Source organism: Equus quagga, chromosome 7 (assembly GCF_021613505.1).
Source record: "Equus quagga isolate Etosha38 chromosome 7, UCLA_HA_Equagga_1.0, whole genome shotgun sequence".
Taxonomy (NCBI): domain Eukaryota; kingdom Metazoa; phylum Chordata; class Mammalia; order Perissodactyla; family Equidae; genus Equus; species Equus quagga.
This window is the reverse complement of record NC_060273.1, coordinates 34,242,443-34,257,459: the sequence shown is the minus strand read 5'-3', so window position 1 is coordinate 34,257,459 and position 15,017 is coordinate 34,242,443. Positions and strand designations below refer to the sequence as shown.

The 15,017-nt window shown below is 44.2% G+C and overlaps 1 protein-coding gene across 1 annotated transcript in view; it reads right to left on the bottom strand.

Moving 5' to 3' along the window:
* The window catches only part of CYTH3 (cytohesin 3), a 55,638-nt gene that overhangs the window by 16,327 nt on the left and 24,294 nt on the right, over nt 1-15,017 (bottom strand). The window contains exons 5-7 of the mRNA XM_046666527.1: nt 7,431-7,513; nt 5,440-5,504; nt 4,807-4,873 (exon numbers count right to left, since the gene is read on the bottom strand). Of these exons, the coding sequence (XP_046522483.1) occupies nt 4,807-4,873; nt 5,440-5,504; nt 7,431-7,513 (215 nt within the window). The remainder of the gene's footprint in view (nt 1-4,806; nt 4,874-5,439; nt 5,505-7,430; nt 7,514-15,017) is intronic.

Sequence of the window (15,017 nt, the reverse complement as noted above, 5' to 3'; positions counted from 1 at the left end):
ATACAACAGCACAACCTGATTCTCACATCGCCACACTACCAGGCACACGTCCAAGAAAAGCGAAGCGAGACATTCATTCCTCCTGGCAATTTAACAGGTTCAAGGACAAGTGGGTTACGGAGCAAACCATTCTAAGTGGTTGTTAGAGATGACACAGGCAGAAGTAACAATAATACCAGATTTCCCAAGCTCAGGAAGAGGATCTGCTCTGTGTCTGACAGGAACACGTCGCACGTGGATGGCCAACCCAATACGCGTTCCCAAGTCCCTCTTTCCTCGCCATCCTTCACTAAATAATCACTTCCCTAGCCTTCCTCGCAACTAGAAATGACCTTGTGACACAGATTTGGTCAAACAGATAGAAAGAGAAGTCTGCAAGGGGGACCTAGGGAAGCTGCTGGCTTCCTGATAAAAGGGGCCCCGTGAGTAGGCACTGTTCCTTCCTCCTCCTGCCCACCTCAAACACACATGTGATGACCGGAGCCCCAGCAGCTGCTGTATGAGGGAAAGGCAGGCATGAACACAGGGCTTTGGTCCTGCCCCTTGAGATCCACTCAACACCCTGCAGCTACCTCTGCTGTGGGAGAAGACAGCCCACTGTGTAAGCTGTCTTCACAGGATTTGCTGTTACCTGTGGCCGGGCATGTTAACTGATCACCAAGCTTAAGGCAGTCAAAGTTCCCCACCACTCGAAGGACCTATGGAGAGCAGCCAGCCATCTCTGAATAGAAGGCTGCAGAGGGGCTGCCCCAGCCTGAGCGAGCTGTGCTCCGTCTCACAAGAAGCCTTAATAGCAGCAAAAATGTACCTCGGACATAGCTCTGAGCTGGTTTCAAAATACATGTTGGCAAAGCAAGCAAGAGCATAGGGAATCCTGTCATCTACTTATCTAGAGGCTATTTCTACGAATTCAGAGATGGTCTTCCAGCTAAAACTCTCAGTGCCCGAGACAGGGCTCCCTCACGCTGTTATTTGTTTCAAGCGTGTGTCTCAATCAGAATACAGGTGGAGTTTCCTATTGTGTTTGTAGCCTAACACGAAAGCGTCTGTCTCTTCAGAGGTTAACTGAGCCCAGTCGGATTTATGGTGCTTACTGGTTTGCTAGGACTTAGTCCTGACCCCATTCTGTCCTCTTTCTCATACCTTGTCAGCCTTTGTTGAATTGACCAAGCCTTCCTTACAAGTTTTCCTAATAATTTAGAAATCCTATTTTACTGCTATTCTTAGTGCTTACTCTTAAGATTTTAACGAATATTTACACTTGCATTCATCTACCAACACCTAGACCACCTTGCCCAACTGACTGCCCTCCTTGCTACTTACATACTGAGAGTCTTAGAGAATCCGGTCCTTCTTTCCTGGAAACTCGAGTGACTTTCTCTTTATCCCCAAGTTTTTCTGGTATTTTACTCGATACACAGACATGTACAGGTCCACCCACATTCTCTCTTTGTTACAGCCCAGCTCTCAGGTTTTTACATGACACATTGTTTCATTGCCAAGGATCTCTTTCACAACTCTGCTTTTGCATCACGGATAAGCAACATCCCATCATATCTCTTTGATGAGATTTATAATATATAAAATACCCTACTTTTGATGTTTCCTTCTGCTGTTTCTAGGAGGTCTGTTTCCTCTGGTGTTAGTTCTTCTGTTTGTTGAGTTTCATGTCTCTTTCGTGGTCTCGGTTTCCTCGTACATTTGGTGATTCCTGGTTGGGTGTCCACTGCTGAATTTTAAAGATCCTCTGACAGCCTAACTGAATGCCATTTATTTCTGGTTTTTTCCTGTAGCCGCCTCCAGAGATCTAGCAGAGGAGTAGGAGACGCAGCCAGATGGGGTGTGCCAGTAGCTGGTCTTTTGGGAGCGAGGGTTTCTCTTTCTTAGTGATGCTAACTACTGAAGGCACAGCCTGTTTTCATAGACTAAGTGGCCCCTTTTGCTTCTCCCACCTGGGGGCATACACGACTGCTTGGTGCAAACTCAGCAAGGACAGTCTAGACGTCCCTTCTGTGGTCGATGCCCCACACCTGCTGCCTCTGAGGATGCCGAGCCCCTGACGCTGCTCTCCCTTACCGGAGCAGTTCTTTCTCATATGTGCTTTGGGCTGTCACTCATCTTGTGTCTTTCTTGTGTCAGGCATTCCTCAATTTCTAGTCCACTCAGTGACCTCCTGCTTGTTATGGATTTATATGTTATATTTTTAAAGGCATTTCTAGGAAACTGGGAATAAAAAGGAGAGGCTACCGAGTGTTTTCAGCTTCCATGATCTCATCAACCTTTCCTCTTATTCATTTATAAACCCAAGTGCTACTTCTGGCTCTCTAACGCACCTGAACACATCAGAGCTCCCTGCTCAAAATGTTGTCACTCTGTGACTTAAACAATTTCCCACTAGCCTGAAAGAATGTGCCTACTCTGAAAATAGCCTGTTTCACAACATCGCAAGGTTTAATAGGTGCAGGAGGGGAACAGAATTTGGAACTGCCTCTGAAGCAGGCGAGATCACCCAGTGCTGTCAGGGACTGAAGTCTGAGGCCCCCGAAAATTCCTCAGTTGAAGCCTGACCCCACTGTGATGGTATTAGGAGATGGGGCCTTGGGGCAGGGCCCTGGTCTGACGGAATCAGTGCCCCCATAAGAAGAGTCACGAGACAGCTTGCTCTCTCTGCCATGTGAGGACACAGCAAGAAGACGGCCATCTGTGAGCCAGGAGGAGGGTCCTCCCCAGAGTCCGAACATGCTGGCTCCTGGATCTTGGACTTCCAGCCTCCAGAACTGTGAGAAAGTGAATTTCTGTTTTTAAGCCCCCAGTCTACGCTATTTTGTTGGGGTGGCCTGAGCTGACTAAAAGAAGTGCTACAAGCAAATCGACAAAACCAGAGAATTCTGATAATTTTTCCCAGCGAAAGCAAACACGCAGACTAAATGTGCCTTCTGCTTTTATCGAGCAATAGAATTACAAATGAGTTCCCGAATGCAACCAATAATATTAAGAAGAAGAAAAAACCTTTTAGGTGAAGAGGAATGCAAAAACAAAAAGCCTGTAGGGCAGCTTGCCGCAGCCCAGATGAAGCGGATGATGAAGCGGATGAAACACCCACTTCCTGAGCCGCGGTCGGCAGACACCACAGGGCTGACGGTGGTCTGAGCCATCCAGGCTGCCTCGGGGCTCCCTACAAACCAACCCCAGCGTCTGCGGGGGGCTCGGTCAGTGCGGTGTTTACAGGCACGACCCTCCCAGTCAGATTCCTTGCTCAGGACACTGGGCGGGAGAGTTCCTGGCCCTTATTACTGTAAATCTGACACACGGTACGAGTGAAGGACAGGCAAGAACCTGACAGAGGACTTTCTAAGAACCAAGGGTAAGTTCACACTCAGGAAACCAAGACCCAAGGCAGAGTGCACCACTTCAAAAAAAAAAAAGTATTTGTCTGTTTCAGGAGCAAGATCTGAATTTATCCGTGAACTCACTGGTGTGCTGTCCTGTGTTGCACTCTAAAACGTAAGGTCTAGTTTTAAAAACACCCACTTGTTACACGATCTCTCTCCTGAGATGCCCCCAATGCTTATTAAATCAGCTGATACTTCAACTCCGTAAGCTCAACTTCTTAAAAAGAAAAAAAAAAAAAACTGTAACTAACCCCAAATATCAAATCATTACCATATTCACAAAATTGTCCCCAGTGACAATTTGGAGATGATTTATGCCCATAAGCAGGGAATTAGGAAGCAACAGAGAAATGTTCACAGTGGCTAGAGGGCACCAGTTAAACAAAGACCCTCCTCCGGCTGGAGAGGTGCTGTACCTGAAGAAAATCCAAACTTGCAAACCGTGAACAGGGAATAACAGTGCCTATTTCTTTAAGTAACATTTGCAACTGTGCTTGCAGCTATAAATGTAAGCTTACAGATCTCAGACCTTGCACAGTTAATGTTAATCCCTGAAATCAACAAATATTTATTGAAGGAACAAATAATTAACTAGTACGGAGGCTCGATGCCAAAAAAAACAAGGAAGACGTTCGAAGTGAACACCGATTAAAGACGAATGAGGAATGAGGTAAACCAGCTCCGTGGCTGGAAGTCAACCAGGAGGAGGGCTCCAGGCGACCTCTCCACGGACACGCCTCTCCTCTCCTGGACCACGAGCCTCTGTGGCCGACTCAGGTCCACTCTTCTGTCTCAAAACCAAAACAACCTTACAACTGAGCCACATGGTCCAAACAGATTCATAGATTCTGCTAAGTCCTGTAGCTCAGACTCAGAAACAAGCAGTGACATGTTGCAGGCTTCATTATGTTGGGGAGTTTTCCTAGAAAACCCACTTGAAAAAAGACCAAGATATTGGCTTAAATCTGCAGAGTTCCTGGGTCTTTCGTACAGACATCCTCTTTTTAAGGTAAAGGAAACGAAGGAAAGGAATGAAGTCTTCTTTCTTGAACCATTTAACCCACCTAGACCATAAAATCTACAAACTGCCCAGCTGGACTCCCCTCTGTCTCTGCCCCCACGAACCAGGTGACCCCCTGGCTGTGGGGTCTGAACACGTGTCCACGTGGCTCAGGTGAGGCCAGTCCTCACTCAGAACTTCACCCAGAAAGAAAGGTCTTTCGGTCGGGGGACCAGTCCGATGGATGCGTTTGCTTCAGCCCGCTCATTAGCAGCCCCTTTTTTGATAAAAATTTAACATCAACGCTCAGTATTTTTATGAGGTCGTATAACCACCTTTGTCCAAAAGGAAGACAGCCGTTAAAATCAGTCAGCCAGTCTCTTGCGGGCCAGAAAACGGAATAGGCTCTCTCACCTTTTTGGGGTCCATGTTGAATTTCTTCCTCCCCATCGCGATCTGCTTGTTCCGCTGAGTTGTTTTGCTACGCGTGTGGAAGGAGCGAGACACGGTTACGGGCTGTCTGCACCGCGCTCACCGGTGAGCGCGCGGCCTCCCACGGGGCACTCCCCCCACGACGGTGACCACGAGGACCACAACGGCTGAAGGGAGGCACGGCTCCCGGCGCCCTCCCCACTCCGGGTGGGAGCAGTGGCTGGCCGGCTGCCGGGGCTCTTTTCTACCTCTGATAACTTCTCCAGGAAAAGCTAACGAGAACCAGCGATGGAGGAAAAGCACAGCTCCCTGTCACACGGAACAGTTACCTGTGACAGGTGAGTTCGGAGGCGCCAGTGCCTCTTCCTGAACTACAAGGGTACACAGTGAACTAGAGAAGGCAGGGGAGAGAAGCAGCCCCAGAGAAGGACCCCGACTCCTCCACGGACAGCAGGAAGGAGGGAGGGGTGGGGAGGAGAGGAAATGACTCCAGAAAGGCCCCCCACTTCCCGGTCCCAACATCCTCCCCTGCCGGTGTCACCGCAGTCGGCAAGAGCTCCGCTGGAACGGGGGGAAAGAGATGAAGGAACTCGAAGGTGCGGCCACATCGTTTACCTCTCCTCTACGGAAGTCAGGTTGTCGATCTCCGTCATCACTTCAGCAATTTCGTATTTCAGTCTCTGTCAAAAGAGCAGAAAGGACGGCAGAGTGGGAGTCTGGACTTCCTCCTCCTGGACCCAGAGACATCCTAGCCCTCCGGGGGCACGCTGCCCCGAGGTCCCACCTGGACATCACGGGCATGGAAAACCAATCCTTTCTATTGACAGAGAGAGTGGCCTGGTCAGCACCACCCCCACTCAGGAGAAGACAGAACTATTTATTCCTCCACCTCTCGTCAGGATGAGATTAGGGGGTCCCCTAGGCAGATCCTGGAGTAAATGTGTGTAGAATCGAGAAGGGACACTGGAGAGAATAGAATATCACAGGTGCAAAAAGATAAAAACAGCAAAAGGAAACAAGGGGTCCTTAGCTCACTCACTGCAGCCTCCAGCTGTCACCCCACCCAGCTCCACCACCCTCCCCTTCACTGCCACCCCCGTCCGGGTTAAGATGGGGAGAAGGTACCGCGCGTAAACACATTCCTCAGTCCCCGAACCACCAGTCTCAGGGTGATTTCCATAACTGTGCGTGAGATGAAGCACCATGGACAGAGCCCAGGAGGTGACAACAGAACTTGCCTGTGGCACTCGGACTCCTCTGTTCCTCCATGTGGCTCCGTCACTCACTGCGAGACCTTTGGAACCCTCTTAACCTCTCTGGGCCTAGGCACTCTAACTCAAAAATGAGGTCCTTAGATCTACGTAAGACTCCATGGACGCTGTTATTACTAATGACCAAACAGGACCATTAACCTTAAAACATCCTCTTCTTCAACCAAAGCACCCATTCTGGATTTCTGAAGGGTCGAGGGTAGGAACGAAGGGTACCTTTAGAAGAAAAAGCTCCACGGAATCAGCTTTCCAATACAAAGAAATTTTTGTTCAGAACCCCACTATTTTGCCTGCCAAGAAACTTCAGACTGAAAACGTGAGCTTCTAGAAAGGAGCTATTGTCTGGACAAGGCCTGGTCTTGCACAAGCAGCCTGTCAGGCCACACTGATTCTGGCATGACAAAGATCGGGAAGCTTCTCAAAGAAGATCCACACGTCTGGTTGATTGCCCAAGGAAGCCCCAAACGGAAGCCGCGAATGCTGGTCTTCTGCATAATCTCTGCCACAATTACAGACACTCAGATTCTGAGACTGTGGCCCCACTCCTGCACTTCTCCCACGGGACGCCCTCCACCCTTTCCTCTGAGGACACAAATGCAGAAACAATGTTTATCCGCCTGTGTTGTATGCGTCATTCTACGCCCACCAGCTAGCAGGTGCTGGGGGCACGGTTAGAACTCAATATATGTTTATTCATTTATTCAAAAGACCTGAGCACCAAAACTGTGACAGGCAATGTTCTAGGTGCTAGGGATACTGATAAATGAAACGAGTCTCATTACACAATTTCAGCAAGCAGTATGCTTGTGGATTGCTGCTGTTGCTTAAAAATGCTGGGGCCGGCCCAGTGGCGCAGTGGTTAAGTGCACACATTCCACTTCGGCGGCCCGGAGTTCGCTGGTTCAGATGCCGGGTGCGGACATGGCACCTCTTGTCAAGCCATGCTGTGGTAGGTGTCCCACATATAAAGTAGAGGAAGATGGGCATGAATGTTAGCTCAGGGCCAGTCTTCCTCAGCAAAAAGAGGAGGGTTGGTAGCAGATGTTAGCTCAGGGCTAATCTTCCTCAAAAAAAAAAAAAAAATGAAAAAGCTCTTTGTGACTCTGGAATCACGTGTCACTGACTCCCGACTCTGCTTCCATGATGTCTTCTTTTCCATCCCAGGGTCTGCATACCTGGTAAGTGAGATCTCTGCTTTATCAACCCGGACAACTATCTTACTCTGTCACTTCTTGTGGCTCAGACATACACATACTAGATACCCATTTTTCACATTTTCATGAAGCTATTTATTAATTTACGTAAAAGCAAAAACTAAAGGAGATTTTTTTTTACCTCAATGTCATCAATAAGTTCCTTTTTCCTTCGACGAATGTCTAAAAGTTCTTCTCTCTCTTCTAATGAGAGGTCTTCAGGCACTGAAAGAAAAAAAATCAGATGAAACAATTAAACAACTACTCTGGAGAGCAATCTGGCAACATCTAGTGAGGTTGAAGATGGGCATACGAACAAGCCAGCAATTCTGTATGTAGGTATTTATCCCAAAGGAACCCTAGCATATAGACCACATGTAAGATATTCATAGCAGCTTTGTTCATCATAGAAAAACAGTATGGAGATTTCTCAAAAAAATTAAAAATAGAAACACCATATGATCCAGCTATTCCACTTCTGGGCATTTATCATAAGAACATGAAAACACGAATTCGAAAATATATATCCACCCCTATGTTCATCGCAGCATTATTCACAGTACCTAAGACTTGGAAGCAACCCAAGTGCTCATCAATGGATGAATGGATAAGGAACATGTGGTACATACACACGATGGAATACTACTCATCCATAAAAAAGGGCAAAATGGTGCCATTTGCGACAACATGGATGGACCTTGAGGGTATTATGCTAAGGGAAATACACCAAACAGAGAAAAACAAATACTGTATGATTTCACTCATATTTGGAAGACAAACACATAGATAAGGAGAACAGATTGGTGGTTACCAGAGGGGAGGGGGTGGGGGGAAGGCAAAAGGGGTAAAGGGGCACATATGCATGGTGACAGATGGAAACTAGACTTTTGGTGTGAAGATGATGCAGTCTATATAGAAGCTGAACGATAATAATGTACACCTGAAATTTACACAATGTTATAAATCATTGTGACCTCAATAATATTTTTTTAAAAAAGAAAAACAACCTAAATATCCACTAATAACAAAATGAATAAACTGTGGTATGTTTATAAAACAGAATCCCACAAACAATTAAAAACCACAGCTGAACTGAGTCTGTCAACACACATGAGCCTCAGAGATAGAACAGAGACGATGAAAGACTGAAGGCTCACACTGTACACACATACCCTGTTTCACTGTGTTCACGGATACTGCGTTTTTCACAAACTGAAAGTCTGTGGCAACCCCGCATGGAGCAAGTCTACAGGCGCCATTTTCCCAACAGCGTTTGCTCACTTCATGTCTCTGTGTCACATTTTGGTAACTCTCACAATATTTCAAACTTTTCCATTGTTATAATATATTGATATTTTATATTAGATATTAAGGTGTGTACTTTTTGTAGACACAGGGCTACTGCACACTTAATAAACTACAGTACATTGTAAACATAACTTTTACATGCACCAGGAAACCCACTCAGGTGACTCGCTTCGTTGCGGGATTGGCTGCATCGCAGTGTTCTGGAACTGGATCGCAGCATCACCAAGGTATGCTTGTATACAACACCTTTCACAGAAGGCTGAAAATTGAGCACGTGGATTTGTAAATGTTTGCAGATGTACATAAATGTACAGCAGAGGCTAAATAAATGCACAGCAATGATAAACACCAAATTCTTGACAGTGGTTCCTTCTGAGAAGGGTGGGGGGGAGGAAATACATTCCAGAAGGCTATCAGGGAGTTTCAATGCAGCGGGGGAAGGGTGGCTGGTACAAGGATATTTGTTGAGGTTTTGTTTTCACTGACAGAGTTGACCATAAAATCCTCTTATTAATTATTCATCTCCGCAATATTTTCCATTGATACTATGTCTATAGTCTCTCTTTTCTTTAATTGTGCTAGAATTGGTTTATTCCATTAAGCTTTTCAAAGAAATAGCTTTTAATAGTCCTCTATCGTGTGCTTAATTTCTATCTCAGTAATTTGATTAAAGAAATGAAAGATTAAGAATCTGAGTAAATAGCAAGAGAAGACATGGAGCTTCTACAAACAAATTAAGATAATGTGATGATGGGGCAGGGCAAACTGCCGATGAACCAGAAGACAGTACCCGGAAAAATACCCACAGCCCCACGGAAAACTGATTCACAAAGAACTCTCGAAAAGACATCTATCTCTTCAGCATGTGAGATGCGCTCTATCAGATATCCACACGTAAAAAATGAAACCAAATCCCCTATTTATAATCATATATATTTTCAAACAACTCCAAGCAGAATAAAGGCTTAAATGTGAAAGGCAACCCTGCACAATTTTTAGAAGTTAAATACAGGAGAATGTGTTTATGATTTCAGAGTGAAAAAAGACTTCTTAAAAGATAGGGAAAAAAATATAAATCACAAAGGAAAATATTAATAAATTCAATATTAAAATAAAGAACCTTTGTTTAGCAAAAGTTTCACAACATAAAGTGAAAAGCTAAGCCAGAAACTGTCAAAGGATTGGTATCCAGAATATTTAACTCCCACAAATAAGGAAAAAATAAAAAACAACGCTTACAAAGTGGGCAAAAGACTCGAACAGGCGCAAGCTCAAATAATATGAGTGAGCAGAAGGAACGATGTCGACTCTTTTAATATTGGGAGAATGCACATTAAAACCTCAATAAGACACCGCCTCTAAAACAGTAGTAAACTTCATGAAAACTACAAGAAGGCCATTTGTCAATAGGACAAAGATAATGGGAAAAGAGAGAGTAACAACACATTTCAGAAGCTGGAAGAGACGGGACCAGCGGTAACTGACTTAACCCATGGGAGAAGGATGACTCTGAAGCCAACAGTGGCCAGACCAAGGAGTCACCTGGCACCACTGACTCCTCCAGAAGGGCTAGGTACTGCTGCCCCAGGGAAGCCTGCAGGCAGGCTGAGAAGGGGCCTGGACGAAGGCTGCGGGAAAGCTCCCGGACAGCCTCACCTCTTCTCCCAATACGCAGAAGACTGGCTTGTTTATCCCTAGAGACGAAAACAGAGGGACCAGGGGACACCCAGTGCACGTGAGGGCAAGGCCGTCACACCAAAGACAAGGGACGCAATCAACGCTCACAGGCCCCTGCCAAGCCTTCCTCCCCATGGGGCTCTCAGACGGCCGGCAACCAGCCCTTTACGCCCACCTGCACCGTCTTGGACAAGAGGTTGGGAGGGTCTTCTCTGCAGAATCAATTAGCTTTCCATCTAAAGATACTGACATTGGCCGGGGTGGGCTTCACCAAGGCTGGGGGGATTCCAACAACAACCAGTACACCCAGATCACCCCACGGGGAAATGCAGTCAGCAACGCCTCGTGCACTCAGAGCTTCCAACGAGCCTTTTAGCCCTGCACTCTCAAACTGGAGGTAAGCCTCCAATATGCAAAACAGATACCAAAAAAGACACAGAAAAGCTAAAAGAGGCACAAGTGGTTACACCCTGGAGAGCAAGAAATGTTGTGGGCAGGGCAATGACGTGTTTTCTCCACTACATACACCTCACAGAACCAGTCAAGTCTCTAATACAAATTTAACTGATTAATATAAAAACCTGAAAAAAAAAACATGTATTTCAAACTCACCAGACTGGCGCAAAGGAAAGGAGGAAGAAGAAAAGAGGGAGGGAGGAAGTCTGCTGGGAGGGTCAGCTGGCACGGCCACTTGGGAAAACAGCTTGGTGCTGCGTATTAAGATCAAAGGTGTGCATGAGCTATGCCAGCAGTTTTACTCCTGGGTATACATATTAGAAAAATTTTGAGCCTGCATCAGAGGATGGGTATAATAAGGTCAAAGAAGCATATTTAGTAAAAGGGAGGGGGAAAAGGAAATAACCTACATGCTCATCCAGAGTAGAATGGGTAAGTATGTTGAATATTCACACAGTGAAATCCCAAACAGTAGTGAAAATGAATTAAATACAACTATAAGCAATAAACGGATCACCTCAGGAAAGTAATATGGAAATGAACACTTCCTATAAATCTCAAAAACATAAAAAATTACCCAGTGTATTGTTTATGTATACAAATATATATATGTAGCAAAGCAAATAACTAGCATGGTAAATACAGAATTCAGAATAATATTTACCTTTTAGGATGGAAGAAAGAGAATGGAATTAGGAAGGGAAGCACAAAATACTTCAAAAGTAATGTTAACACTCTTTTGCTAACAAATATCATTATTCTTTTACATAATACAAACAACTTTAAAATTTTCAAATATTTAATGAAAACATTTTAAATAATTAAGCAGCATTTTTGATCCTTGAGTTTCAAAAGTACTTCCACAAATTAATTATGACGACTCTGGGAATTTACAGGTCTGGAAATTTAGATGAGGCAGAGAAAGATCTTTTCCTATAAATTACTGCATCCAGTATATTTCAGCTCAGAAAATTCACTGTTATTTAGTAATTCAAACCAACAGTCAAAGGAAAAGAAGGAAAAAAGCTGGCCATATCCCAAATAAGCCAAAGAGATTTCATATTTTCCATGTCATTTGATATCAAAAAGTTGATTATCAGGGAAAATAACTTCTTGACAGCAATGATTATGCAGAAAGAAGAAAATTTATTAACGTTCTCTTGGGTACTGTTGGGTACTGTGTCAGAGCCCTCACCAGTTGAAAAAAATTTTATTAAGACATGAATTAAGGACATTACGCTCATGAAAAAATAACATACACGGCAAAGTAAAAGAGAAATTTTGAAAAACATACTAATTTTCTGCAGATCATTGTTCACTTCTTTTTGCTCCAAACAGAAAAAAAATGCAACGTGCTTTACAAAGATCCAGATACTAAATATAATCAACACAAGATTCCTAATTTCCTGCTTCCTGCATCAGATCTAAGCTTCGTTCTTAAGCAATCCTTGGTGCCAAGCAACTAATGAGGAAAGAACTATCATTTACTGAGCAACGTTACACTGGGATATGTGCTTTAACAAATTATCCCAATTAAACCCAAAAAAACAACTTTGAGAGCAGCCATTATTATTCCCATTATATAACCTAGGAAACTGAGGCCAAGAGAGGTCTAATGATCTTCCCTGGAGAGAGAGAAAGAATATTTGAAGAAATAATGGCTAAAGTGTCCCTAATAGGATGAAAGACATGAGTATACACATCCAAGGTGCTCAAACTCCAAGCAGGATAAACCCAGAGAGATGCACAAAGCCCCAGAGCGTGCTATTAGGTGGGTCCCGGAGCTCAACAGTGTCATCAGGGACCCGATCTTTCTATTCTGTCCTTCAAAACGTCAGGTTCATCCTAAAGCTGCTGCTAGCGACTTCCAGCAGCACCTGAGTCTACATGCTCCTTATTCATGCCCGGTGTGGGGACGGTCTGACGCGTGTGAGAAGCCTTCCTTCCCAGATGCCCCCACCAAGTCTCTCCTCGATTCTCACTGGCCCAGCCTGGTTACTGTGATCACCTTACACTAACCAGCTGGAGTGAAGAGCTACCACACTTAGCATTTCAGGGGAAGGCATACAAAGAAACCCAGATCAAGAGAAAATGGGACAATCAGCAGAGAATGACACCTCCAAAACCGAGAGAGGAAAGAATTTCAAGAGGGAGAAAACCAACAATTTCAAAAGTCACAGAAAGATGAAGTTAAATAAAGGGGCAAGCATGCAGCTCTTGAATCTTCAAAGCAATTACGCTCATCAGCAAGCGAGCATCTTATTCCAGTAAGGAGCGAATCTAAAAGCAAGCAGTTGATTGATACTATCCTATGACCAAAGAGGAAATGCACCTGAAGAGTCAAATCAAGTCTGTCAACACCATGGACTGGGCTCCCAAAATGAGCCTCATAAGAAAAAAATGTTCTTCTGCTGAGTTCGCCAATGCAGATATACGAAAACAAGAAAGTCTAAAAGGGTAGAGCTTTAATTCAACCATCAACAGACATTTTGGTTTCTTTTTTTTTTTTTCCCCTGAGGAAGATTAGCCCTGGGCTAACATCTGCCACCAATCCTCCTCTTTTTGCTGAGGAAGACTGGTCCTGAGCTAACATCCGTGCCCATCTTCCTCTACTTTATATGTGGGACGCCTACCACAGCATGGCTTGACAAGTGGTGCCATGTCCGCACCTGGGATCCAAACCGGTGAAGCCCGGGCCTCCAAAGTGGAATGTATGAACTTAACCAATGCGCCACCAGGCCAGCCCCAAAGAAGGTATTCTTAATCACCAAGACCTTTCCCACAGCAACACACTAGTCTCCTCCCAATCAAGGCAATCTAAGCTTTGAATTCACTCACTGACATCATCTACATTTTTAGGTAAGATGAAACAAGTCTCACGCTTGATTTTTTTTCTCCTTAAGAAATCTAGTGTTTTGCTTTTTTTAATTGAAAAAGTAATATATGGATATGGTTTCTGTCTCACGCACACACATTCTGAACATATAAAAGGGCATACGATGAAAATTTTCCTTCCAATCTCAAGAAAAGCTGTCTTTTAAAAAAGCAAATTAACTGGTGATTATTGGTGAAATTCAGAGAAACCACTGAAGTCGAATGCTCCTGTCACGAGCTTCCAAATGGGATCCTGATTCCCTAGATGCAGGCTTGAGCAAGGCTCCTCCCCACGGAGAGCTCAGTTCTTGGTTTGCTAAGTGCTGGGGGAGGCCGGATACAGGAGATGATTTCTAACATCACTTCAGCTCTAAGAAAGAATGAGTCTGTGCTGGCCACAAAGCAGCAGGTATGGTTTCTACAAACATCAATGTTCTCACAAGGGAAGAACGTGAAACAAAGACAAGAAATTCCCCATTTTAGTGGAAAGGTGCCGCCAGTGAAGTTTCAGAGTGAGTTTCAGGATTTGCACGAATTTAACTAAAGTACATCAGTGGGGATTCTGTTTCCAGCCAAGATGGGGTAACAGCGCTGAGATTTATCCTGCCGCCTGAAATGACTAAAGAAACGGACACGATTCTATACCCTTTCAAAATGAAGGTGAAACAGAGGCATTCTCAGACATAAAAACTTGAAAGAATTCATCGCTAGTTGATCTGCACTACACGAAATGTCAAAGTCCCTCAGGCAGAAAAAACAAACAATGACAACAGGTGAAAATCTCTTATCTATAGAAAAGAATGACAGGGACTGTAAATGGTAACTATGTGAGTAAATATCTTCCCCTCCTGATGTAACTCTCTTTACAAGATTTACCCTTACGGTTTAAAGTGAAAACAACAAAGATGCAGTGGGTTACTAACATATGTAAACAGAACACAGCGCAAAGGCTGGGAGGGGAGAAATGAGAGCGCACTGTCAGGACGGTCTTCTCCCAGGTGGGAAGTGGTCCAATATCTCTGGATGGTGGAAGATGATAAAGTAAACGTGTATATGATTTAAAAACCACTACTATTTAACTACTAAAATAAACCATTAAAATAAAGCATGCAATGATACTGATAACTGTCTTATTAAGAAATCCAGAATTACTTTACCATATCTAATAAAATCTAAGATCCCATCAAGTGTAAGCTGTATCCTCCCTTTCAGAGATCTTAAAATGTGGAAGAATTTGCATATCGGAATCAATGAAAAATGGGAGATTATACATATTGACATTAAAATTTTTTAATGGTATCTCAAAATTAAGCATTTTCTAATTTTCAAATTATATTAATAATCTAGTTATCTAACAGAGTCCAATCTACCAAGAAGCTGCAATTTGGTTTACTGCTATAAATATCTAATTTTA